Genomic DNA, 26289 nt, shown 5'->3' with positions numbered 1-26289 from the left:
CAAAACACAGGAAAGCTCTGAAGACGAAATGCAGGGAAATCGCAATGGCTGCATCGGTTGACCAGGAATTATGTTTGGTTAGGATTGTTGGAAAACGGGATCTCTGCTGGAGATGTCATTGAAATGAATGCAGTGGGAAGTGCACGGATTGAGTCCGTGGTGGGGAAACTCAACATTGCGTGTAGGATCCTCCCGATGGGGAGAGTTTTTTAGTCTGCGGTTGTCAGTCTTGACCTGTGAGGTCATATCTCCTCACCATTTTATCCATATCACCAGAGCGCAAAGGCAACATCTAAGGGAATGGGATGAGTTTTTGAGGGACTACAATGGCCAGTTGTCACGTTTAAGGATTAAATTCCCAGCACAAAGAGCATGGGCAGAGGCAGAAGCCAACAGATATAAGAGAAGACCAGGTTAGCAGCAAGATAGTTAATGTCAGAAACCAAAATGAAATACAGGTCTAGGAACAAGCCGGGTCAAACTAAAAAAATCAGCAGACTGGCTGTATTTTCGCCATGACGTTACACGTGCGCATCTTTATTTACAAATAGTAAAAAATTATAATGATACAGTTCAGTAACATAGTCACAAAGCAAGGCAGGTGCCAAAGGGAGTAATCAGACAAGCCAGAGTAAGGAAGCCAGGAGAGTATCAAAATCAGGTCCAGGAGAGGGAAGTCAGCCAAGCTAGGGTCACACACAAGAATACAGGATTCAATAAGGGATCACACTTGGAGGTCAGAAACCATGCAAGGGCAGGGAAGTACTGAACCTTTGCAGCTAAATACCCAGAACACAGCAGGAAATGGGTTAGCCAATTAACAGCTAATCAGATAAGATTGTGATCTGTTAACAGAGCAAAACCAACAAGCAATGAGTAGAGCGGGGAAGGGTGGAAACCCTGACACTAATTCTGCAGGTGTGGGAAATCTGTGTCCAGCATGGTTATGGACATAGGGCTGTGCAGAGACCTGCAATAGATTAAGACGTTGGTGGCAGCATGCGTCTGGGAGGCATATAGTAAGTTCTGGAAAGGGATAGGCACAAACATTGCTCATGATGTTCCATCCCTTATGAAAAAATTACTGCAGTTTTTCTAAAGTAATACTGCAGTTTTTTGGACATGAAAAAACTGCAATACTGCACTTTTACTGCAGTATTACTGCACATTTACTGCAGTTTTACTGCATTTGTACTTCACTGTACTGCAGTTTTACTGCAGTTATTTTTGTACGGAAGTACAAATGCAATAAAGCTGCAGTACATTGAAGTACAACTGTAGGTTTGCAATATAAAAAAAAAAGCGCAGTAAATGTGCTGTAATACTGCAGTAAAACTGCAGTACAGTGAAGTACAAATGCAGTAAAAGTGCAGTAATACTGCAGTAAAAGTTCAGTATTGCAGTTTTTTCATGTCCAAAAAACTGCAGTATTACTTCAGAAAAACTGCAGTAATTTTTTCGTAAGGGATGGAACTTCACAAACCTTGCCACGGACACTGGTGTCCTTGTACAGACACTTTGCCTATACCTGGTCTGGTTCTTCCTGGGCAGACCCATGTTGTTGCAGCTAATTGGCTGGGGAAGTTAATGTGGAGTGCCATGGCTTGACTGGTGGTGTTGCAGGCAATTGCTCAGGCCCAGGTTGGTTGTGATGTCTGAGTTTAATGAGGGGTGGGTCATGGGTAGGGGACCCTGGTTTATGTTTGTTACCTTACATACTTAAGTTTGTCAATAAATTATGTGGCCATTTCTTTCAAAATTGTCATGTGTTGTAACTAACGTATCTTTAAAATGAGAAGGATGAGGAGGGCAAGCAGGACACTGAAAAAATTGCCTCAGGATTGCTTTTTTTATTTAGGGACACTAGCTTTTTGGCAGCACTATGTGAAGCAAGCACAAGAGAATAAGAATACGCAAGCCAAGCTTACCACTACCTAGGACTACAAACAGCTTAATCTGTCATGGCCCCCTCATTGGCTCTTGTAGCTCGCTACCGAGGACTTGGAACCCACAGCCCACTATCCGAACTTGGCCCATGCTGGGATTGGGATCTGAATGAACCCTTTAGAGGGATTGGACACCTTTGTGGACTTTGGGGCCTTTAAGTTTGTATTGGGACCAAGGGCACATGTTAGTGGCCCACCTGCCACCATATACTCTTTCAAAAACTGTATGAATGGGTGGCATTAACGTTGTGGTGGAGTATAGCCAAAATTCTAGGTGCAGTCTGTGAGGTTTATCTAAGCCATTATTAGTGAGGTCCTTATAAACACACCTTTCTGTTTTATGCTTAAAAGAATCAGAAGCCTTTCGCAAATCTTTTTAATGTAACTACTTCAGTTTATTGTCATCTGTTTAGGAACATTTTCAAAACTTGTTTTGAGTAACCTTCCCTTTAAATATTCCCAATAGGTAGTTATCCCATCATGATTGTTACTTACCTCCATGCTTTTGAACTCGTTGTCATAGCCATGGTTTCCTCCTCCACAGAAAGTGTATTTGTTATCCCTATTGAAAAATAAAACAATTATTTGCCTTCAATTTAATTTTTTTATTCACTGCACTGCAAAATCTATTTAAAAAACAAAACAAAAAGTATGCTTACATGACATTCTTACCAAGATCATTTTTAAATTAATCTTAATTAACTCACTAGTGCGGTCTAATAAATCACTAGTGAGTCTAACTTTATAGCCAGTCACACCAACGTGACCTTGAGTAAAGTCAAATTCAAAGGAATGGCTCTTTGTGTGGCGAAACTGGTTTATCCTGGACTGGAAGAATGCAGTGCTTTGTACTCAGATGATCATATAGACTCTAGTAAGGGCATATATGCATATGGTAGGTAAGTAGTATGAGCTAGTATACATGATTCAGGGAATTAATGAGTATCTGTGAATGATTAGTATAAGTGAATGAATGAGCATATGAATGAGTGAGTGTGTGTGATAGCATAGATGTGTAAGTGTGTTTGGGGGTGAATAACCTAGGGAGCATGTAATTACACTCATATCATGCCAGGGGAGCTAGTACATGCTAGAACCAGACGTCATGATCCTACCCAGGCTGCAGAGCTGCATATCTCACTCTTGTTTCAGTTTCCCTGTTTTGCTTGAATCCATTCCTGGATTTCCTTTTGCACTGTTCTGATCTCCCATTCCTTGCTTCTGCTTCAGCTCTTTGCTTTTGCTTTGTATCCTTTATAAGGTGTGCCCCTCCCGTGTGTTCTGTTTGTCTCAGTCTGCAGTCTAAAGGTATCTCTCAGTGCTATGTGTTTGGTTTACATGTTTAGTTTGTTTCGTACCTCTGTCAGCAGGGATTAGCGTTAGGACCCACCGTCATTGGAGTACTTTGGCGTAGTGGTGGGCTAAGCATACTATGGCCATAAGATGTGACGGAATCTCCAATAGTTATCATACAGTCCTAGGCTAGTTTCTGTATTTGTGTGTCAGTCTGTCCTGTATCCCCGGCAGCGGGGTGTCCTGTCTTGTTCCCTGTTGTGCCCTGTGTTATGTATATCTTGTCTGGTTATGTTTATTCCTTGTCTTGTTCACTGTTGTGCTCAGTAACATGTATATCTTGTCTGGTTATGCTTGGTCTCCCTGTCCCTTGCTTGTTATGTGTCTGCTATATTTCTCTGCTTAGCTTCCATACTCCCAACCTGCAGCATGCCTGCAGGATTTGACTTTGTTCTGGACTACATCCGCTGCTATATCAGGGCACTGGTGTTTGGCCGCACATCCCTAGATACTCAACACCTGGGTGAGTGTGGTCGTCCTGCAACCAGGCCCTGTTCGACTCCGCTACTGCATACTGAACTCCTGAACTCCATCTTTGGGCGCGCTGGGTCATTACAGTCGTCTGTATGGACCCAGTTTCGTGACACCAGAGCATGATAGGAGTGTGATTGCTGTTATATATATATATATATATATAATATTGGTATTTTTTTTGTCCAATTTTGGTGTGTTAACCACACTTTTATTAAAAGCAAGCAACACACCAAAATTGGACAGAAAAATTCAATAACAATTTGAATATATATGATTGTTAACAGCAATCACACACGGATTCCAACATGTACTGGCTGACTTAGTATGATAGGAGTGTGATTGCTGTTAACAATTATATATATATATATATATATATATATATATATTGTTGTTGAATTTTGTCCAATTTCGGTGTGTTATTTTTAATAAAAGTGTTGTTATTTTTTTTATTTTTTTAAAGGTGGGGGGGTCATTTTTGGTTTCGGCCAAGTGAATACTGAAGTTACAGTTTCGGTTCAGAAATTTCATTTTGGTGCATCCCTATTTGTAGAACACAACAGGTAAGTTCTCATGAATCTTGACATCATGTGTTTTTAGGGGAGTAGTGGGGAGTGCAAGGTGAAGGACTTATCCTTAACTATAACTACACCCACCTAAGCTCTATCCTTTCTGCCCCCTCTGCTTAATTTTCCACCAACAAAGTTTATTAAAGAAAACAGCTATTTATTGTTTCTGTCATAATGTAGTAAATGCTAAGCTGCATTTGTTTTCACTAAACTAATACATCTTTTGGTGTCAACATACAATATTGTTCTGTTACCTAAAAATTTAATTTAGCACATACAGTCAGAAGAATAACTAAATATAAGAATATCAAAACATACTTAACAACCAGCCACTGTCTGTCCACATAGAGGTGAACCTTATCAATGCGTATATGATTAGCATAGTGGAATCGTTTAGGCAGGTCCAATTTTATATAAGGCTTGAAGTGTTGAACAGGTTTTCTGCACTGAATAAACATATAAAAATAATGTTAGAAGTTAATGTAATTAGGTTGTTGAGGCACTTTACTAAAGGGCATATGTCACAGTCCTCTTCTCTCTTCCTCTACCCTTACAAAGGCAATTGGGACCACCATAGAGGGACGAGCAAATTTATAAAAAGAGACAAAACTACTGGGTACGGACAATCAGGCACATCTTGAGAACAGGAAGTTAAAACAGATGCTAGCATTGTTTATGCACACGGTACATTTCTAATACACAAATGTTCTACCATGTACTGTTCATGCATAATGCTTGAACCTTTTCTTACAATTGTTCATGTTATTGTTACTATTGTGCATAGTTAAAGTTAAGTGAAAAACATGCTTCTCTTTATTCTAATAGTGCTATGCAATCTACTGGCACCATTTAAATAGAATGTAATATCTTGTGTGAAAATGTACTTAATATATATTAATATATATTATCATCCTTTTTAAATGGTGTCCAAACAAAGTTTTTTAAACTTGTTGTGAATATCATCTCTGTTACAGCATAGGAGATGTCACTGAGTATTCTGTATATTAACATAATGATCCTTCAGAATACTTTTGTCAGTGTGGTGCCCCCTAGTGAAACCTCCTTCTATTGTGCTTAAATAGAAAAGAAGATGAGCTGTTACACCTTATGCACCCTCCATGCTCACACAGAATACATATATCTGCTATAAAGTAATTCAAATTCTACTTCTCATCATTTAGAATATGTTATATTATCTACCAGAGCCATATCTTGACGCAGTGCCCCTGCCTCTCCACTTTTGGAAACATCAGCCTGGGGTGTGAACTGTGATCCTGCACTACTTAGGGCTCTTTTTTTTTTTTAACCACAGAAAAGCCTCTCGCACACAAGGGTCCAATGCAGGTAGGTATATTTATTGATATGACACTCATGAGCAAGCGTCAGTCAGGCACAAGACACACTAAATCAGAAAAAGAGGTTGTGAAGAGAACTGGTGTGTCCCAAAGATATCTATATAAGAAAGTTTGCACGTATCTCTCATTTCCCTTTCATAACAGGATTAAGCGTCACTAGAGAAGGGCACAAGCACAAGCAATAGTGTGATATTGTTTACGCTTTATTTTATGTGCATTGGATTCCGTGAGTGCAACCATTTGTTATTTTATTTATAAACAACCGTAAAAAATATCACACTATTGCTTGTGCCCTCTTTTTCTCTAGTGATGCTTAATCCTGTTATGAAAGGGAAATGAGAGATACGTGCAAACTTTCATCACTATTGTGAGTGCAACTAACAACATAATTAATACTGAATTGTCCGAACAGTCTACACTGTTGTTGTTTTCTTTTTTTTTTTGCTTTTCTTACATGAGCGCCCCTAATTGAAATTGATTCTGTGTATACTAGTACTGGCATGTTAATAAATATACCTATTTGTATCAGACCCTTGCATGCAAGATCTTCTTTTGTTTTTCAGCAGTTTTGTTTGGTTCTATTTGGAAGGACACTGTAGATCTTTGGCACTGGCTCCTGTCTTCTATGGTAAATCGAGGTGAAGTTGGGGTACAAGACTCCTCCAGTTTGAGCTGCAATGAAGTTGCATACCTATTCCCAAGCAACCCCCTAAAGTACAGCGCATGCTTATTTCAGACAGAGCATGTGACTTCATTTAAGCTCACACAGGAAGGCGTCTGGCTGGTGTGCTGACAAGGCAATCACTCTAACCAAAGTGAAAGGGAACATAGCTCTGCATGCCTAGCAGACAAAGAACAGACCTTCAAGTTGAAGAGGAATGATGATCAGCTTATTGCAGAAAAAAAGATCACTGCATTGCTTGATCAGCACTCACATCCAAGCACACCCTTTAAATTCCCCATCAGTGGAGGCTCAGAACAACTGCACATATTTCAAACATTCCAATATAATATTAACTTACAGTTAAATTTTTCACAATTCCATCAGAATCAACTGTCAAGAAAAAAGAGCAGTCATTGATCAGTATATATGCATAATTTTAGTTATGTTACCTACAAACCTCCGGAAAAAAATATTTTCAACCGTCATGCTAAGATTGTATGTTTCCCAGCATGTTATTCATCCCTTCCGAATTGGCCGATCACTTAACAGCTTATTTTATTACATATAGCTTTGCTATTTTGGGATATTAAAACATCATAAATAATAACACAAGATAAAGGCATTTGATTCAAATTCATTTTTATTTTTTGGTGTTTTGTGTTTAATGTGTGTATTTGCTGGTTTACACTAGATAGTATATCAAATACAGAATAGCATACTTACAGGTAAAATATTCTTCTGGGACATTATATGAACGAATCCTTCCTGCTGGCCCATCATATAGGTAGAAATTAACTTTTTCAAAGTAGTCAGTCATATACTCTAATTTCTCACAGTATGTTTTTTCCATTCCTAAAGATGACACAATGAAATGTATTTGTAAAAGGGGATTGTGCAACCGCGCATACGAAACCCTTCCAAGAGTTCATCATCTGAAAAGATTGTGCAGGCAGTCCTCATTTTACACTGACCCTATATTCTCTTCTCATGTTACTTTACCACACAGTGTTATTATGGATGTGCTCAGCAAAATATACAATGTTGCCATGTTGGTTAAACCTTTCTTTGGGAGGGCATTAATCTGTTTAGATATATAATAAACATGTCACTGCGAGAATTATTGGTCATGCTGGGTAGATCCAAACTTGATGCATTATCATTGCATGCTGTCCCACTTAAGTCATAAGGGAACAAAATTAGTGTTTTGTGTGATATCTGTCCTAGCAAGTAGGTGTGTAAAGGTTGGTAAAAGTATCATTATACTATTAGAGTGAGTGAGTGAGTGAGCGCAAGCTTAAATATATACGTATAGTAAAATGTATCTTTGGACATATAATTTTAACGACTGGCATATATGTTCAAAAGAGCCTATCCAAGTGACTTAAATGGTAACAATCAGATGGTTCTATAAAATGGATCCATGTAAAAAAACACTACTTGTGAGGATGTAAACATATTCTGATTTAAGTCACCTTCTTCAAGCAGCGATTTCAACTGTCATATACAAGTAAGAAAATAGCCTAGTCTCCTTTTCTCTTGATCCCTTGTGAGGCCATGTATTCTATGAGACCGAAGGTATGTTGAGAAAGAAATTAGCAAAACTGAATGCTAACGCAGAATGACAGGAAAAAATAGTGGGCTATGAGATGCACTTTTTTCTGAGGATCCCTTCCTCACATCAGAAAGAGGGTACAAGGAACCCCTTGGATACAATTGCTTATTTAGCTCTCCCTTCACAGTCTCCGATTCACATCCATTTATAAATTGTTTTTTTTATGTATAATCACTTATTCATTTAGTACCTGGTGGAGGAAAAGGGAAAGACTAAAAAGAAAAGAAAGATGAAAAAGGCCTGCATGAGCAATGAACTCCATTCACATTTCAGTGAAAGTTTGTGGGAGAATGTGTGTACTTGTTGTAGTTGTTGTCCTTCGCAAGCAATCAGGTGATCTTCAAGCAAATCTCTCTCGTAATAGTTGTACAAGTTGTTTGTTCATATATTCATACCCCCTTTGTTTACTACAATATGGGATTACATACCATGATCTGCAAGGACAATCAGGTTCACACAGTTATGAAGATTCCTTTGCTTCAGTCCATCCAACAACATTCCCATGGTTTTATCAGCAAGTAACAAAGAATTAATTACCTAAATGCCAAGAAACACATGTTATAATGAAAAGCAGCAAGTAAAGAAAGATCATTTATAGACATCACAGAAAAAAGACAGTTGCCAAACACATTGTATTACCTTTTGCTATGTAATAGTATCAATTTGGACTTAGATGTTGTGGATAACCATGCCTCTGTCTTTTACATCAAAAAAGTAACCATGAAAGTAAGAGATGCTCACTGATATAAGTAGAAAACGTAACACTGTGGGAAACTCCTGCTTTGACACAGCTTTGATTTTGACAGAATATTGATCTTTTTGTGGGGCCAAATCTCCAATCCAGAGGTGTCGATTGATCTTATACACACAAATTACCCTCTGACCACATGAGGCAGAAGAATAGAACAAACAAATACAGCTATACTGTATATCATTAATGCAAAATTAACACATCAAAAAACATTCTACTAGAATGTAGTATTTGGACATCCATTTTATATGCAAACAAAATTTGAACTTACACCACCGCTGACTGGTCCATACGAATGTCCTGACTTGTCTGGCTCCTCAATGTACAGTGTATAGAAATCAGGCCTGAATAATAGAAAATCAATTCGTTTTTGTATCAATACATGTACATTGTACAAATGCTCAGCTGATTAATGTGAAACATACCTCTCATTTTTTGGGAGGTCAAGCCACTTTAGTATAGAAGATACACGTTCTTCATATGGAACAGAGCTAAAAAAAAATAAAATGGAACCAGTATAAAATTAAAGTAAAATCATATGAATCTCCTGTGTGATTAACATAATTATGACAGTTTTAATAAACATGAGAAAGTGTTTAGCCTGTCCAAAGTGATTTTATCATATTCATTTAGGGGAACCATGGATGGCTATGTTTGTACATTTATGTTAACAAAAATGACAGTATGACAAGTATGCAAACAGATTAAATAAAATAGTTGTGTAACTTAAAATAAAAGGGCTAATTATGTTTGTCTGTTTGTCTTTAGTCTGAGAAATCATCCTTTATGCTCCTTCACAAGCAATATCACTACTACATGTAACAATAGCAAGCAATATGCCAGAGATGTGAAACTCCAGGGTTTGAGGGCCATAAACCGAAGTGATTAAATCAGTTTAAGCCACTTTAATTGGGGTCTCAGTGCTCATGCTGAGATTTCCAGAAAACCTGGCCCAGTTCTTCCCTCAGAGCCTTGGGTTTGACACCCTGCTATGGCATCTTCATTGGGGCAGGGCCATTTTTAAAACCAATTAGACCCTGGGCAAGCATTTGCTTGCGCCCCCCGCCAAACAAAAAAAGTACTTGAAAATTAGAAGGAAACTGTGATATTCAGTGTGGTCTTCCCTTCTTCTGACCCTAGCATGAGTACACATGAGATGTCCTTACAGCACATGCACAGGGCAGGGAAGGAACAGAATGCTATGCCGATCTCATAGCAACTGAATGGTGCGGGTGCTCTGTTGCCATGTTTGGCCCCCTTGACAGTGGCGTCGCTACAGGGGGGGCAAGGGGGGGTCTTCTGTACTGTATAGAGGAAGCGGAACCCAGCAGAGAACGCAGAGGGAGGCCGCGCCCCCTGCGGAAGTCTGTGAGCGGCATTGAGGAGCTGCAGTGCAGGTTAGGGGGTGGGGAGGGTGTTTGAATGAGTATGCGTGATTGAGGGAATTAATCTGTGAATGAATGAGTATATGAATGAATGAGTGTGTGTGTGATAGCATGGATGTGTAAGTGCTGGAACCTAGGCATGATGGGACTGTGATTGCTGTTAGCAATCACACTCCTATCATGCCAAGTCAGCCAGTACATGCTGAAACCTATCTAGCTGCCCCCCTTGTGTATTGATGCTGCCAGCAGTATGGGGTCTGCACATCACTTACAGCCACCCTGTACCAGCATGTAGTGGCTGACTTGGCATGATAGGGGTGTGAATGCTAACAGCAATCACAGTCCCATCATGCCTAGGTTCCAGCATTTACTGGTTGGATGTGTAAGTGCTGGAACCTAGGCATGATGGGACTTTGATTGCTGTTAGCAATCACACTCCTATCATGCCAGGTCAGCCAGTACATGCTGAAACCTAGCTAGCTGCCCCCTTGTGTATTGATGCTGCCAGCAGTATGGGGTCTACACATCACTTACAGGCACCCTGTACCATCATGTACTGGCTGACCTGGCATGATAGGAGTGTGATTGCTAACAGCAATCACAGCAAGCACAGTCCCATCATGCCTAGGTACCAGCATTTACTGTTATTCTGTAGAGCCATATCTATATATTTCCATACATTATTTATGTATACCTGCAAATACAGTGTTTGTATGTCTTATTCAGTTGATTAATACCTGCAATGCTGTTTCCATGTATTTATTTGATCTATACCTGCAATGCTACGTTTCATATACTATTGTATACCTGCAAATACAGGATTTGTATGTCTGATTCTGTTTATTTGATCTATACCTTCAGTGCTGAGATCACAAGTGAATATCAGTTGATCTATACATGTAAAGCTTGGTTTGTGTGTTAATGTGTTGATCTATACCTGCTATCGGCAACTGGGGCTAATATTAATATATATGGGCAGCATGGGCATCAAGGGGGGTATAAACAACAATGCAGTGTGAAAAATCCATCCTGATGTAGACGTCTGTGACGTAGATTGTGTCCTGCTGTTTGTGTGTTTTTGGTTATCAGTGTAGCAGAGCCTGTCCTCGGGTGTGTGTGTATAGGTGTTGGTGTGGCAGAGCCTGTCCTGGTGTGTGTTTGGGTGTTGGTGTGGAAGAGCCTGTTCTGGTGTGTGTGTGTTCAGTTGTCAGTGTGGCAGAGCCTGTCCTAGGGTGTGTGTTTGGGTGTCAGTGTGTCAGAGCCTGTCCTGGTGTGTGTGTGTTTGGATGTGGGTGTGGCAGAGCCTGTCCTGATGTGTGTGGGTGTCTGTGTGGCAGAGCCTGTCCTGGTGTGTGTGTGTGTGTGTTTGGTTATCGGTGTGGCAGAGCCTGTCCTGATGTGTGTGTCTGGGTGTTGGTGTGACAGAGCCTGTGTTGGTGTGTGTGTATGGTCATCTGTTTCCTGGCACTTAACTTACAGTAGGAATTATTTAATTTATATTTATCCAGAGATAACATGCCCTCCTGAAGTTGTAGTGACTTCAGGGGACAAAACGTTCAAGGCCCTGAAATAATTTAGTGGAAAAGTTATTTATTGTGTTATAATATTTATTTCAAGGATTAGTCGCACTCAATTGTGGCTTCAGGCTTCCCATGTTGAATGATCAAGTATTATTTTAGCCCAATAACAAAAGTATAATTCCATAGCACATTACTTTTGGAAATTATGAATGCCCCCCCAGTTTGACTGTGTTATCTTGTGTGCCCCCCTATATATTGTTTCTAGAGTCGCCACTGCCCCTTGAAACCTCTTGTCCCCTCCTTCACTATGCCATACCTCGCCTTTCCTTCTTCTTGTAGACATTCAGTATAAGACACAGAAACCCTGTCTGTGAAGTTATAGTGTAAATAAATACCGGTAATACATGGAAACATATCATTGCAGGTATAGATCAACTGAAAATCAGAAACTCAGCATTGAAGATATAGATCAAAGAAATAATGCATGGAAACCCTAAATTGCAGCCATAGATCACAGGTTGCCCACCCCAAAGACACGCCCTGGAATCTAGATTGCTCACAAAGGACTTTCCAAGCACCTAGATTGGACACATAAGACTTGCCATCTTTGCTCCCTACTTATATATCCATTCTACCACACACTTAAGGATACATACTCATTCACACATTCTCATTTTGATAAATTCTGCCATGCATTTGCAAGGTAGAAAAATTTTAATTTCAAGGGGATATATTAAAACTTCATGTGATGGCTGGAGTGTCCATTTATCATCAAGCAACTCAGGCCTACTGCAATAGTAAAATCCACCTGACCATATAGTTAAACCTGAATATAATCCAATATCCCAAAGAAAAAGGTGTGAAATCACAGCTGCCAGCCCATAGTAATGACTAATGTTGGACTATGTCACGTTAACCCTTTAAAGCCTTGGACTCATGGGGATATGTTTGAGTTGGGGAGAAGAGCACTGTTGCATTTCTGGGGAGGCTCCTTACCTGCCTGCCCAGTCCCTTCTTATGTCTAAATAACCCTGTGCTCATTGAGGGGGCACAGTGTGACCGAGAAACCCCATCTGGTCTGCCGTAACCAGACTTCCATGGAACCGTGGCGATGCCCGCCGACGATTGGAACAACGTTGCTACAGACGCCTTTTGCCCCACCATGTCACTCTTTTGAGGATGCATTAAGCTTGTGGTGGCCAACACTTGGTGGTTACAGAGAGGGAGCTCATTTGGGAACCCTGGTTTTATTATCACTCTTTAGGACCGGGGTTTACTCAGCCGCGGACATAGAACTCTGGCCCAGCTACCATGCGGGCTATTCCCAGGGTAGTTTCCGACACTGACGCTCAGGGTTCCAACATCGGATCACGTTGGTTTTTGGAACATAACAACCTCAGACCCTGAGCTCTCCATTGGCACCTTGGAATTGACACCGCTCCCTCAGGATCACCCCGAAATAGTCGCTCTTTTTCGGCTAAGCGTTGCTGGCCACAGAACTGTATGGAGGTGCCGGGCTGTTTGGCAAGATTATACCCCTAATCCTATCATGTTTTGTGTAATAATATCTGTGCTGTCATCAATAAACTCAGTCCGGTTTTCACCTCAATGAACTCAGTCCTGTTTTCAACCTTCGGCTAGACCCAGTGTCAGCACGGTTCCATTGGATTGCAGCCCTGTTTCATCTAGTCAGTGCTAGACTCGCTGAAAGGGTTAACGGCAGAGTCTCGGATCATAGGAAGCACGATTTGGCAGGATGTACCCAGTCGGGGTACAGTTCGCCCCGTCACACCATCAATTGCAACCATTAAATCTACTACAATGCTGGTTTCTTAAAGTGCATTTTGCAAGACATTTTTGTATAACATTGAATGAAACCTACCCATTATACAGTCTGTAAAGGTTGGGGAAAGATCCATTAACAGCAACATCTGACCCAGGCCAAAAGAAAGTACCAGCTTTGAGTCCTTGATACATTGCAGTCAGCCAAATCTGCACACAATGGAAAAACATATGTAAAATTTACGTGAAATTGTGGCGAATACCATTGTCTATAGCAAGCAATTCTCTGTAATAGTAATAATATAGCAGACAACACCAGCTACATTAAAAGTGCTATTCTACTTATACAAAACATTACTTGCTCTATCTCTTTTTTATTTTAGTTGTTCCTCTGAAGGTTTAATCACATAAAAATGTCGATTTCTCTCTTTCTGAATCAAAAATATGAAGGAGGCAAAATTTGTATTATTTTTTGTAAATTATGTGAACATTCACCAGTACCATAAATGATGTTTCTTAGACTAAATTTAGTTACCAAGCTATTTAATTCAGGCAATTGGGTGGAACATCATTTTAAGCTACAATTACCTACTGTTAAGTTCATCTCATCAGTAAACGAAATATGAGTTTTTGCAAACAGAACACTATAAAATCAGACTAAAACTCACATAACGCATTAAACTTTTTTTAACCCTTAGGAAAACAATTAAAAAAACCCTTACTTACCGTAATTAAAATTAATGTACGTGGGATAGTTAATCAGGAAAAATAAACCCTTTACTTACCTGCTGAGGCTCTTTCTACCTTGTCCCTGGCCTTCTCTGTAGAAGCCAGTTTCCAAACCTACAGGAGCCAGCCGTGTCTAAAAAACATAGCCGTGTCTTCATTTAGGAGAGAGCACCCAATTGCATGATGTGGACATGACTGGTTCCTGTACGGCCGGAGACTGGTCAAAGAAGACCAGGGACAAGGTGGCAGTGAGAATTGGCAGGTAAGTAGAAGTGAAGCTAATAAAAAAAACACAGGTGGTAGTTCCTTATAAAGAATACATACAAATAATGTGAAAACATACCGGCTGTCCTTGCCACCATGAAGCATTAAATTTATCATTTCCAGAAAGGGAGAAAAACCTGTTCATGTTGACATCATACATGCTATTGTCAATAATACCATTGGACTCTGGATACAAACCCTAAGAAAAAATATGGAAATATAAATGCATCAGTATGTTTTTGTAAAATATGCATACTTCTTTATGTAAAGCGTTTGTGCAATCTTGCTAGTAGATTAAGGAATTGGTTTGAATATTGTCTTCAAATACATGAATAAGTATAAGTGATGCAACCTATATATTACAACTAATGGCAAGTTAGCCAACAGTGGCATATTTGGGCTTACGTCTCTTTGCTTTCAAAAATTAGCTATGTAAGCAACATACTTATCGTTCACGCTCCCCTTTCAGTACCCTCAGCCGCTTCCTACACAGCTATCAACCTCTGAGCATTGGAACAGTTTAAGGAGGCCATGCTGGGTTGGCACACTCCTTCCCAGTGTAAATGGGCCAGTTGAAGAGATCTCCCTTGTAACTCACCCATTAGGCAATGGTACACGAAGGAGCCCGATTGCCAAGCATGGCAGCGTGTTGCCTTAGACCTAGCTGTACCAAAATATGCCAAAGTTTGCATCTTTTTTTCTAATATTTACTTGAATCATCTCAGGACATCTATAATATTAGTTGCTGAAAACAACTATATAAGGTTAGCACAACAGAAGACATTGAGAGGAATCCATAAAACAAGGGCAATCACACAGCTTGCAATCTGGCCCATTAATTGTGCTGTCGTGAAGTTTTACAAACAAAAACATTTTGTTTAATAAGAACTAATATGTGCCATGTCATGTGACTGGCACAAATACCCAACAAGTTTTTTTAGGTTAGGTGTTTTGATTAGCAGTGTTTTTAGTTTGGGCAAAAGGCCTACCACCTGGATCGCAATCCTCTCTACTGAACACCAGGATTCTATGTCCTATCCTGACATTCTACCTCAGATGGTTACAGCTACTACCTCCCCCATTTTAGGCCTAGTTTACACTACTGGCCTTGATTTGAGCTCTGGTCATTACATCTCACTGCTTTTTACTTTTGTACTTTACTTCAATATTATAAAAGAAGAACATAAAAAATAAACAACAACATTCTGAAAACATTTTGTAGAAGGCAGTCCATGCACTATCCTTAGTTTAACCACCAATTCACATGGATGACTGTTTAGTATGAAGTCAGTGTCCTAATCAGTTCATCATGAGTATGATCTGTTGAACTCAATTCAGGAATACCCTTAAGGAAAATTCTACAATCACAAGTAGATTTTGTGAATTCAAGCGGAAAAATTGGCTTTAACTCAGCGTCCCAGCTCCATGCAACCACTCATCAATTTGGCAAATTGTTTAGATCATGCCATTAAACGTACAAAATGTTTGCACTCTATTATAAAGACCTTAACAAAACACACAGTGTAGGATAGGTTAATTACACAATATAGCACTGAAGAGGTTAAGTATACACATGGAAATGTTGCACTTCAGCACTGAAGTGGCTAACTACTTATGCGAAGATTACATTTCAGCAAAAGGTTAACCCCACACACACACGCACATGAGGGGGGTGCATTGAAAAGTTTAGCTAGACAGAGTAAACTGCAGGTCTAGATTGGGGCACGGCAGCACTACTCCAATTCTTGGAATACAGATCAGAAATTCTGTGTATCCCTGCCTGAAAAAGAGTAGTAAATTTTTTGCTTAAAGTAGGATATCGAAAATACTGGGGCCTGTTTTTGTCCCTCAAAGACTGAGTTGTGCAGCTCTGGGTTAGGATTGTTGATATGCTTCAAGACTACTTTTTTCATTAATTACAATGTATCTGTTATACTGTATTTGTCAATAAACACCAGCAATATCAGCTTCTGCAGTTAGATGACCCCCAGCTGTGTCCTTGATTCTGCTAGGGTATCCAAAGAACAACTGGCATGCTACAATATCCAAGCAGACCAAATACTGTCCACTTGGCACTGGTGCTTGCTTGATGCTTGCTTGATGCTTAAAAAGGACTCTCCAAGTTACCAGGCAGCCTCCTGAGTTATGAATGCATATTACTTTGTAAGGACTATCATATGCATTCAATTAAACCACAAAACTAATAAAGAACTTACTTTAGGGAGAAGCCATACCTTTAGAACTGAAGGAGAACAACCCCTCCATGATCTGAAGTTTCATGGTCTGATGGGCTGCTTGAAGGAAAGTGCTCCCATTCAAATCTCAAATCAATCCCATTAACCCCCCCCCCCAAAAAAGGCTCTCCAAGCCAAAGCTAGAAGTGACTAGAGTATCTCTTGCACAGCAAATAGCTGGTGGTGGGTCAAATGCATTACGGTAGATTCTACAGGACACCTCCCCCTCATGCCAATTTAATGAGACCACTCAGCTATCATGTGAAGGGTTCAGTGTCCTTTTAAAGAATAAATTATTCTTGTTTTCAACCAGATGTGCATTGTGCAATGATAGAAACTGACAGCTGTCATTTCACTTGATCTGTTTCTTTGTTGAAGTGTTTATATCCCTATTAAACACAAACCAAATAATTAATTTGGAATTCAGACTTACAGTAACAATGGTGTAGTGGTTAGGGAAGGTTTTGGTTGGATACACTGCTCTCATATACTTAGAATGAGTTCCACAATTCTCTGTAAACATAAAATAAATAGTTAATAAGCAAACAATCACATATTGCTAAACAATCAACAGAAAGTCTAGCAGTGACATGACCCATGATACAAATTTTCTGCCACACTGACACTTTTTTCTTCTGGATTAGAGGACAATGCAAGATTTTACTTAAGAACCCATTATTAAGGCCTTGTTACAGTATTATTATTTTCACATGTATTCACATCATAGAGTGATAAGCGTGACAAATTATTATCTATAATAATCGGTAAAGTGTATCTCCCCTAATGGCTACCTATGCCTGAGTAATAACTTAAGAAATATTTATTTACACAATATATACATATATATATATATATATATATATATATATATATATATATATATAAAAGCATTATTTAAAAAACTCATCTACAGACACCAGACAAGCTAGAAGGCTTGTTTTTTCCCTCAGAAATCTCATGGTGCTGCCACAACCACAAGGGATTGTGGGTAGGCACATGCAAATAAGGTAAACAATGATCACCTTTTGCCTCTATATAGTAAATGCCCGCTGTACAAGACAGCCTTTAGACAAAACTCGGGTAAGAGGTGCAGTAGCCAGATCACCACTCATGGACAGCTGTTTTGTCCTTAATGGGACTCGTCAGCATGAGGTTGTGATACTGACTTAATACTTGAGGCTTGTGGAAGCACCAGAAATACCAATAACAAAAGTTATGGTGGGTAAAGGTGATGGAAAACCCTTCCACTTAAAATAAAGGGGGTAGTAGAAGCATTATTAAACACTCATCTACAGACACCAGACAAGCCAGAAGGCTTCTACTACCCCCTATACATTTTCTGTTGCTTAAAGACACAATATTGAGACTGATGTGTATATGAGTGTAACAGCATTTTACATTTATGTTGTGGGTTATTAAACAGGGATGCTTGGGAGGTATACCTCCAATACAGCAAGTCCGCAAAACCTTGACTCAGGGCCTGTCTTAATTCCAGAAGACCCAGGCACCTAGACTGGGGAGGGTGCATCTGGGGGGTTAACACAAGAACTATGAGCCTACATGAATATAGAAAGGAAAAGGCATGGATTGTGTGAAGGGGTAAAAGACAAAGAAGGCTCCAGTGAGCATGAAGGAAAAAGTGGCAGAATGTCTTGGCATGACACAAATGTATATATTTTTAATAAATGAATGAAAAAGTTTCCAGAGCTCATAATCTTCTGGCTCTCCTCCCAATTAAACCATGGCTCCAACCTCCACACAACAAGGGACAGCTGTACCATTTCTGTAGACTAGGCAGATGTCTAGAATGCTGGCCCGGTGAGAGATGCTAAGACTATGCTATTTCTCTTTCCTTGAGGACTTATGTGAATACAGGAGACCACTCAAAACACATAAACATGAGTGTGAACAATAGCTTCCTCGTTGAAAGAAAACAATCCATGTTAGGTAAAAAATAACACAAAAGAGCTACTCACTTAGTTTTTCAATGTTTGGCATTAAATAACTCCATGTTTGCAAATACTCTGCACGAAATCCATCCAGTGAAAAAAGGATAACAGGTGGGATATCAAAACTATAAAAACACAAGCAAGTCAGTATTTGTAGTTCAGCAAGGGAAACTGAACAGACACATTGACAGAATATTGTTATCAGTGTTTAATATTGACACCTGTAGAGAGATTATAAGACTTGGATACACTGCTTGACTGGTATGTGGATCAGATGAAAAACTAAAATATACCAAGTTCGCAATACAAATAAACAATAAATTATTTAACAAATATTTGTCATTTGCAAGACCTATCTATATGTGCGTGTGTGTGTAATGGTTTACAATGTGGGATCCAGATGAATAATAATATACTTCAAATAATACCAAATATTATACAGAATCACAACTATCTAGTAACAAAATATTGATGAATTAAACTTCAGGCAGACATAATATCACAGACATAGCTCAAAGTGAGGATTAATTATCGTGAGAAGGTTTTAACATATTTGGTATCTATTATGCAGTTAGTCAGCATAGGTTATATACAAACAGAAATTTGGAAAACCAATAGCCATTTTAAGCCCCCCCCCGCTTAATTCATAATGCACCTTACTTAAAGATATGCCACTCTGCCCCCCAGATATGCTTTATGTCCCCTGATATGGCACTTTGCCCCCCAGGTATGCTTTATATCCCTCTGATATGCCCCTCTGCTCCACTGAAATGCCCCCCGATAGGCTTTATGCCCCCTAGAAATGCCACTCTGTCCCCCCCGACTTACCAATGCATCACCAGACTCCCTGGTTTCTAGCGGGAGCAGCTGGTGGACGTCTGCGCAATGTGCGTAGACAACCTCTGCTCGACACTTCCGCTGGGTCTTCTCCGCCATAGAAACTGCATGTCCCGGGCGTCGGGCGATACGAATTGCACTAATCCCCAATTATAGATTGTGTGGGCCAATACGGTATATGTGTTTGTGTGTATATATATATATATATATATATATATATATCAGGTCCCATCCAGGCTGCGGAGCTGAATGTCTTTAGTTTCCCTTGTCTTGCTACTGTTCCCCCTTCGCTGTAATCCATTCCTGGATTTCCTTATGCTTTGTACTGTGCTTCTGATTCCTTGATTCCAGTTCTGCTCTTTGCTTCAGCTCTGTTTCCTTTATAAGGTGTGCCCCACCCATTATGTTTGTCTCAGTCTGCATCTACAGGTATGTCTCTCTGATATGTGTTTAGTTTAATACTTCAGTAGGCAGGGTTTAGCGTTAGGACCCACCGAATATTGGAGTACTTTAGCGGTGGTGGGCTAAGCATACTATGGCCATAAGATGTGACTAAATCTCTAATTGTTATCATATAGTCCTAGGCTAGTCCTGTATTTATGTATGTAGCCTGTCCCTGTAACCTGTATTCCTCATTCTGCAATTCCATCTTTGGGCGCTCTGTGTCATTACAGTCATCTGTATGTATATATATATATATATATATATATATATATACATATTCTTGTGTGTGTGTGTGCATGTGTATCTCTGTATGTGTGTTATTGTGTAAATGGGGTGAGATGGAGTGTGTATTAGTGAGTATGAATAAGTGTGTGTAATTTGTGTGTATTTACGTATGTTGTATGTTGGAAGGGGGGGGCAAGGGGCAAAGAAGGCACAGACCAGTTGTGTGGGGGCAATGAAGGCACAGACCAGCTGTTGAAGTTGGGGGGCCCGGAGAAATTTTTCACACCAGAGTCCTGTGGTTTCTAGTTTGACATGATATATCACTCAATCATTTGGTTTAGTATGGTGATTGGTAAAGGTCAGTGTGTTTTGGATGGACTTATTTATTGCCCACAGAGCTTGTTGGAGTATGCTACATGACAAATCTGCTTTGATGAAAGTTTCCAGTCTGCCCAGGCATGACGCTACAGAAGGCATCAAAATTATTTACTGCCAACATCTCAGACGTTTCCTCTTGGCAAATTACTTATGCACACACTGTGAGTAAGACATTGTGCAAGGTTCCACTGAACAGGAAACTATTTGATGCAAACACTCATAAACTACTAATCTTAGTCCATTAAAAAAAAAAAAAACAACTTACCCTTCAGGGCACTGGGGATTTGTACTTGTTTGACACTCGTCTACTGCCCAGGGTGTGTCGCCTATAAACCATAATGCAGAATAATACTGATACAGGATTCAAATAAGGTCATGTTTAAGTCAAACCAGTTTTGTTTACAAATCCTTTGTTTCCTACGTAATTTACAAAGACATGTAAATTGTTCTCCTGAACTCAAATATACCCATTCCTTTTTAAAATATAGTTTATTTTCTTGTTGAAAGCAACAAGTTCAGCAGGGCCTCTTGATCCAGTCTGCCTGCACTGCTCTGGCTGCCAATCTCTGACAGAAGGGGCATTACCTTTAACATCTTCTAGTTTAAAAGGGACTTTACTCCCTCACACATCATCCCAATCACACCTATTACACCTATATTTTGCCTGGTAAGCTTTGCTGTTTCACTAACATGAGCTTGAAATGGCAGGTTGAGGTGGCTGTAAGTGGTCAGTCTGCTGTGATACATAGAAGGAATCACAGGGCGGTTTCTAGGAAACTGTAGTATATAAACACAATAAACACAATTTTTAAGTGACAAACAATGGCTAAATGATGGCGCACATGTCTGGTGATATTTTATGAGCCCCCCAAAGTGAAACAGCACCTTTACATATAAATTATGTGACTAATAACTTCTATTAAATATGTAATTTTTACCTTTGCAAACTTCTTTGTAATTAGTACAACAATCTCCTTTTTCCAAGCAGTCATCTGAACATGAGCAATGGCTGCCTAGTATCCTCTTCTCAGCACATCGAACTCTGCTGCAAGTCCATACCTCCTCTACAAATCAAATGCCCTTTTGTTATAATGTAATAAAAAAACAAACCTACTGTGGCCTTACCCTTTCTCCATAGTGGTAGAAACCTGGGCATTACTCAGAGGGGGAATTACTTTAACAAATAAGATCTTAGCTACAACCGGAGTAAATATTCTGGATTTAGGTGATTCTTCATAAAGTCTTCAGTTTGTTTTGGTAATATACCAAGACATTGAAGTCAATCTTTGTAAGGATTAGTTTGACAGACATTGCAAACTAATTGAAAAGTTTGAAGAGTACCTTTATTAACATAGCAATCAACTGAACATTATGTTGATGGGACCATTCCATTAATTTCTTTGGTAATAGTAGGACTTTTGAGACTCTGCACCACAGACATTTTCAAAGCATAACTCTGCACCACAATTACCTAGTACGGATAAGAAGCGTTTTACATAATTAAAATCACTTGTTCTCACTTGTTGAGACAAGTGTCAATGGCAACAAGTAAATAATGAGTTAATCTATGTGCTAGAGTGTAAGGAAAATTTTAATTAAACATAGTTGATGAGCCGAGTTCATCTTGATGGTTCAAGCTAAAAAATCTCATCCTTTCCCTGCACCATCCAAATCTATTGCGGGTACCATCAGCCCTGACATGGATGTATAGGACACAATATGAATTCTCAATTCTGATACCACTGCCATTGCTTTCACAAGAAGACTGAATAAATCTTATAGCAGAAACTCAATATATAACTAGTCTATACTTACTTGGTTTAATGCAAAGGTCGTCATAATCAAAGCAGCAGTTTCCTTGCTCTATGCATTGTTGATCACAGCGACAATCACCATCTTTCCCAGAATATGCATCATAGCATCTGTTCCTGCATGTTACTAACAGAGCAAAGGATAATGTGTATATTAAAAGTCATACTTCACGTGGCCTAAACATTATTTGCACTAGTATATTTACCTCTTAAGGACTAAGGATGTTTGCAGAGCCCAGAATCATTGAGGAAAGGGTTAATATGCTGTTTTTTCAGTTATTAGCGTTCATTTTTTCCTCTCCCATTTAGTTTAGCCAAGTTTATATATTGTTTTTTTCAGGTACTATTTTTTTATCATATCATCTAATTTCCTATAAAAAAATATGATGAAAATTGAAAAAAACAAACACTTTTTCTCAATTTTATTTGAAAAATATCTTACTCATCTTAAAAAGCTAGATTCTACTATTGCCCTGATTTTAGAAATGCCCAATGTTTTTTTTATTTGCTTTTTCCTGCAAGTTATTAGGTAATAGGTACAAGTAGCCTTTTGCTATTTCAAAACCATTTTTTCCAAATCTGGTCATTCTGCCCCATGTGCTATTTCAGGTATCTTTGAAGGAGGCCAATGCAATTTACCCCATCAAACCATATATATTGTTTGAAAACTAGACACCCAAATGTATTTTAAATGCTGGTATTTTAACCCTTTCCATGCACTTATTTTACCACCAGCCTTTGTCAAAATTTGTGGTAGTAATATTTTTTTTTTTTTATCACACAAATTGTACTGGTATATGTCAAATAACACCCTACAGTGAGTACAGTTGTTTGGGGGCTAAAAGGCCACATTTGGGAGATGTTTTTTTCCATTTTGGTCAGTCTGTGCCTATGCCCTATCTTTGAACCAAGCCATTCCAATTTACACCATCAAACCATTCATTTATTTTAAAGTAGACACCTCTTGGGTATTTTAAATGCTTTTTCCATGTCCAATTTTTGGAAAGATAAAGTGCTAATTTTAGCACTTGCTCATAATAATAACCTTTTATTTTTATTTTATTATTTTTTGACTTTTTTTTTTACATTTTGCTTGAACTGGATGGTTCCCCTGGTGGTGACATCACTGCATAATTATTTCTAAATGTTACCACATTTTATTTTATTTTTAGCTATTTTTATTTTTTGTCCATTATTTTTTAATAATAATACCCCTCTCGGTAGCGGCCACAGTGCGTCCTGGGGTGGGTGTTCGGTGTGGCTGAATGCCTTGCTATGGAGACATCTCAAAGACACCATTGAAGCTTAGGAGTTGATCGTTGGTCGCCTTTTTTTTATTGCACGTATTAAATCATACTGTAATTCAAAGAAAAAAAGAGAGGAAAAGTATTTAAGATATTTTGATTGACCATTAATGGCAATATTTACCTAAAGCTGGTACAGGAACATCTTGAACTGTATCCTTTCTTAACCCCAGTCCTAGTCCTAATCCAAGTGACATGACTACCAGGGCAACAAAAAGCACCTGAAACATGAGGGAACACACATGTATATATAGTCAACTAAACAACTACTTATAATTGGACACATTACATAACACGTATTAGCATTGTTAAAGTACCATGATGGGATCCATTTTGTGTCAACTTAAAAATCCAGGCTAATGCAACTACATGTCATGAAAATGTCACACTAAACTTTTTGATGGTACTCCTTATTGAATACTCAGACCATTAAATGGTAACTAATATGTTAATCCATAATATTGAATTATAACATAGCTATATATAGTAACAGTACATGTATTACATCTAAGCCTATGACAATCTAGTTTTAGACTGACTTCTTGCCCCAACATTTCTATTCCTTTCAAATACATTTCCCTCTTGTACCTTGTTGAATCACTTCATTGAGTTAAAGGTATGACAGAATGACCTGTCATACAGGGCCCCCAAGGTACTCAGAGATGGCTCCAATCTGGCTGCCAAACAAAGATAGCAGATAGGTAGGGACTCCATTAATAGGATTGCTGCCAGGTGAATTGAAGGTTGGGTTGTATACATGTATCTGTTTATCTATGTTAATGCAATTCTGTGGATATATATATAAGGCTATGTTATAGAACAATAAAATGTTTATTCTTGTTATACTCAATTCAAGGTAGTTTTGTCTACTTGTTCAGTACACATGGCAGGGTTCCAAGGTGTGCATGCTGACTGGTGCTGGAAGTGATTTTGGAGACAATAGGAGGATACAGCTGGGTGATCTCTGGGAGTGACTACAGCTCTCTTGGTGAACCTGTTACAAAAGGTTACCACTCCCTCTGTTTTTTCTCACATCCAAGCTCTACATGGTGAGATTATTTAGAGTTTCCTGATTTTTTTAACCTCCCAACAATTCATTGTTTTAGTAGCTTTCTCTAAACTCTCTCTCCAGAATGTCCATATTGTCCTGAAGATTGGGTCTCCAAAACATTATACAATAATCTAGATGGGGTCTGACAAGACATCTGTAATGTGGCATAACCAATACCTTTTTCCTACTAAAACTGTATCTAGCTATAAATAACGGAAGGCTCCGTGCCCTGGGGGCCAGCTTCCTCTTTACAGACTATGGGTCCTGGCCATGGAAGGAGTTCTGTTTTTGGGGAGGTGGGTACAGGGGATCCATTGGGACTACTACTTCCCCCTGGTACAGAGTGCCACATTTCCGCAATTACCAGAGACTCTAAAAACTGTGGAGCTTGGGCGATGATTTGGGGCACCTGCATTTTGGGAGTGTGTGTATCTGAGGTGTGTTACTCTCCATCGGGTCAGGACTTACAGGACAGAGACCTCCATGGCCAGTATTTGCACAAAGATGTGATATCCGGCAGGTTTCAGTCAGGGAACTGCTCGTGTTTACCTATCTTTCCTACAGACTACAATAGCGACCCCTACTGGGCTGAGGTGGGCAGAGTACAAATACTGATCCATGTGCAAAGGAGGGCCTGAGTGAGGACTATGTGTGATTTGTTGTGATTATTGTATGTAAATTACCCCCTTGTACTGTTTAAACACTGGTGTGTTTTTAATAAAGCTTGGGGTGGACTGCTGTAATAACTCACTTTTCAGGACAGTATACGCATTGAATACGCCAAGCTAATGCAGCTTCCTGCAGCGGCATTCCCTTTTTTTTACAACGCTTGTTCTGTCTGGCGCTGTCTATCACAAGTCAGGAGATGCATTCAAACAGATCTCCCAAATAGCAAATAGCGGGGAGTGGGGGAATCGATCAAATGCACATGGGAGCATTTTTCAGAACCTCACCACGCATTTGCAAGGGGGATGCAATGTCAATTTAAAAGGATAACTCAGCTATCTTTTGCATTAAAGTATATATAATGGCTAAAAAGTAAATTACAATAAATCGCTTTCCTCTGTTATTGCCAACAGTATGGTACCTCTAATACTATATTCTGCATTACATCCCAAGTGCGTGCCAGTCCTTTTATAACGGCCACCATATTAGCATGGAGACCTGTACTGCTAAAATTCCATGTTGGATAAAATAGTCACAATCCTGGCAAATAAGGGGACATCAGTGGGACAAGTGAATTAATTTTCCCTGTTACTTGCCAGTAGCAGGTGCGAAGAAATAGCTCCACCTATCCAGTAAATACAAAAAGGTCAATTAAGGAAAACCAAATTTTTTTATGGAGAGACAAACAAATTGCTATCGGGAAGTGACGAGGAAGACAATTGTCAAGTAAGAATTCATTGTTTCTATGTCACTCCAGGAAGCAGACATTAGTAGATATAACAAATCTACAGAGTGTGCTCTGAAACCACAGCTTGCAACACTAACATTTGGCATCTTCAGTAAACAAGGTCTTTAGCCAATAATGCTTGATGATGGTATGGTCATTTTTCCAAATTGCTGCTCAGCAGTTCTGGTCCATGGAAACCCAGGCTGCCTCCACCTAAAATGTTGAGACAGGACTAGTCAGTGGCGTCGCTACAGGGGGGCAA

General features: G+C 39.3%; 1 protein-coding gene across 1 annotated transcript in view; it reads right to left on the bottom strand.

Moving 5' to 3' along the window:
- The window catches only part of LOC149284809 (venom phosphodiesterase 1-like), a 39100-nt gene extending 15287 nt beyond the window's left edge, over nt 1-23813 (bottom strand). The window contains exons 1-15 of the mRNA XM_089496249.1: nt 23708-23813; nt 22284-22406; nt 21407-21532; nt 20734-20794; nt 18612-18709; nt 17069-17148; nt 14481-14600; nt 13509-13618; nt 9147-9212; nt 8993-9065; nt 8399-8507; nt 7082-7210; nt 6717-6748; nt 4658-4785; nt 2442-2508 (exon numbers count right to left, since the gene is read on the bottom strand). Coding sequence (XP_089352375.1) covers nt 2442-2508; nt 4658-4785; nt 6717-6748; nt 7082-7210; nt 8399-8507; nt 8993-9065; nt 9147-9212; nt 13509-13618; nt 14481-14600; nt 17069-17148; nt 18612-18709; nt 20734-20794; nt 21407-21532; nt 22284-22406; nt 23708-23813 — 1428 coding nt within the window. The remainder of the gene's footprint in view (nt 1-2441; nt 2509-4657; nt 4786-6716; nt 6749-7081; nt 7211-8398; nt 8508-8992; nt 9066-9146; nt 9213-13508; nt 13619-14480; nt 14601-17068; nt 17149-18611; nt 18710-20733; nt 20795-21406; nt 21533-22283; nt 22407-23707) is intronic.
- Between the last annotated feature and the right edge of the window lie 2476 nt (nt 23814-26289).

This window comes from Sceloporus occidentalis, unplaced genomic scaffold (genome assembly GCF_023333645.1).
Source record: "Sceloporus occidentalis isolate IW3139 unplaced genomic scaffold, rSceOcc1.0.p SCAF_88, whole genome shotgun sequence".
Classification (NCBI taxonomy): Eukaryota; Metazoa; Chordata; class Lepidosauria; order Squamata; family Phrynosomatidae; genus Sceloporus; species Sceloporus occidentalis.
The sequence above is the reverse complement of the archived record's forward strand: the minus strand, read 5'-3'. Positions and strand labels throughout refer to the sequence as shown.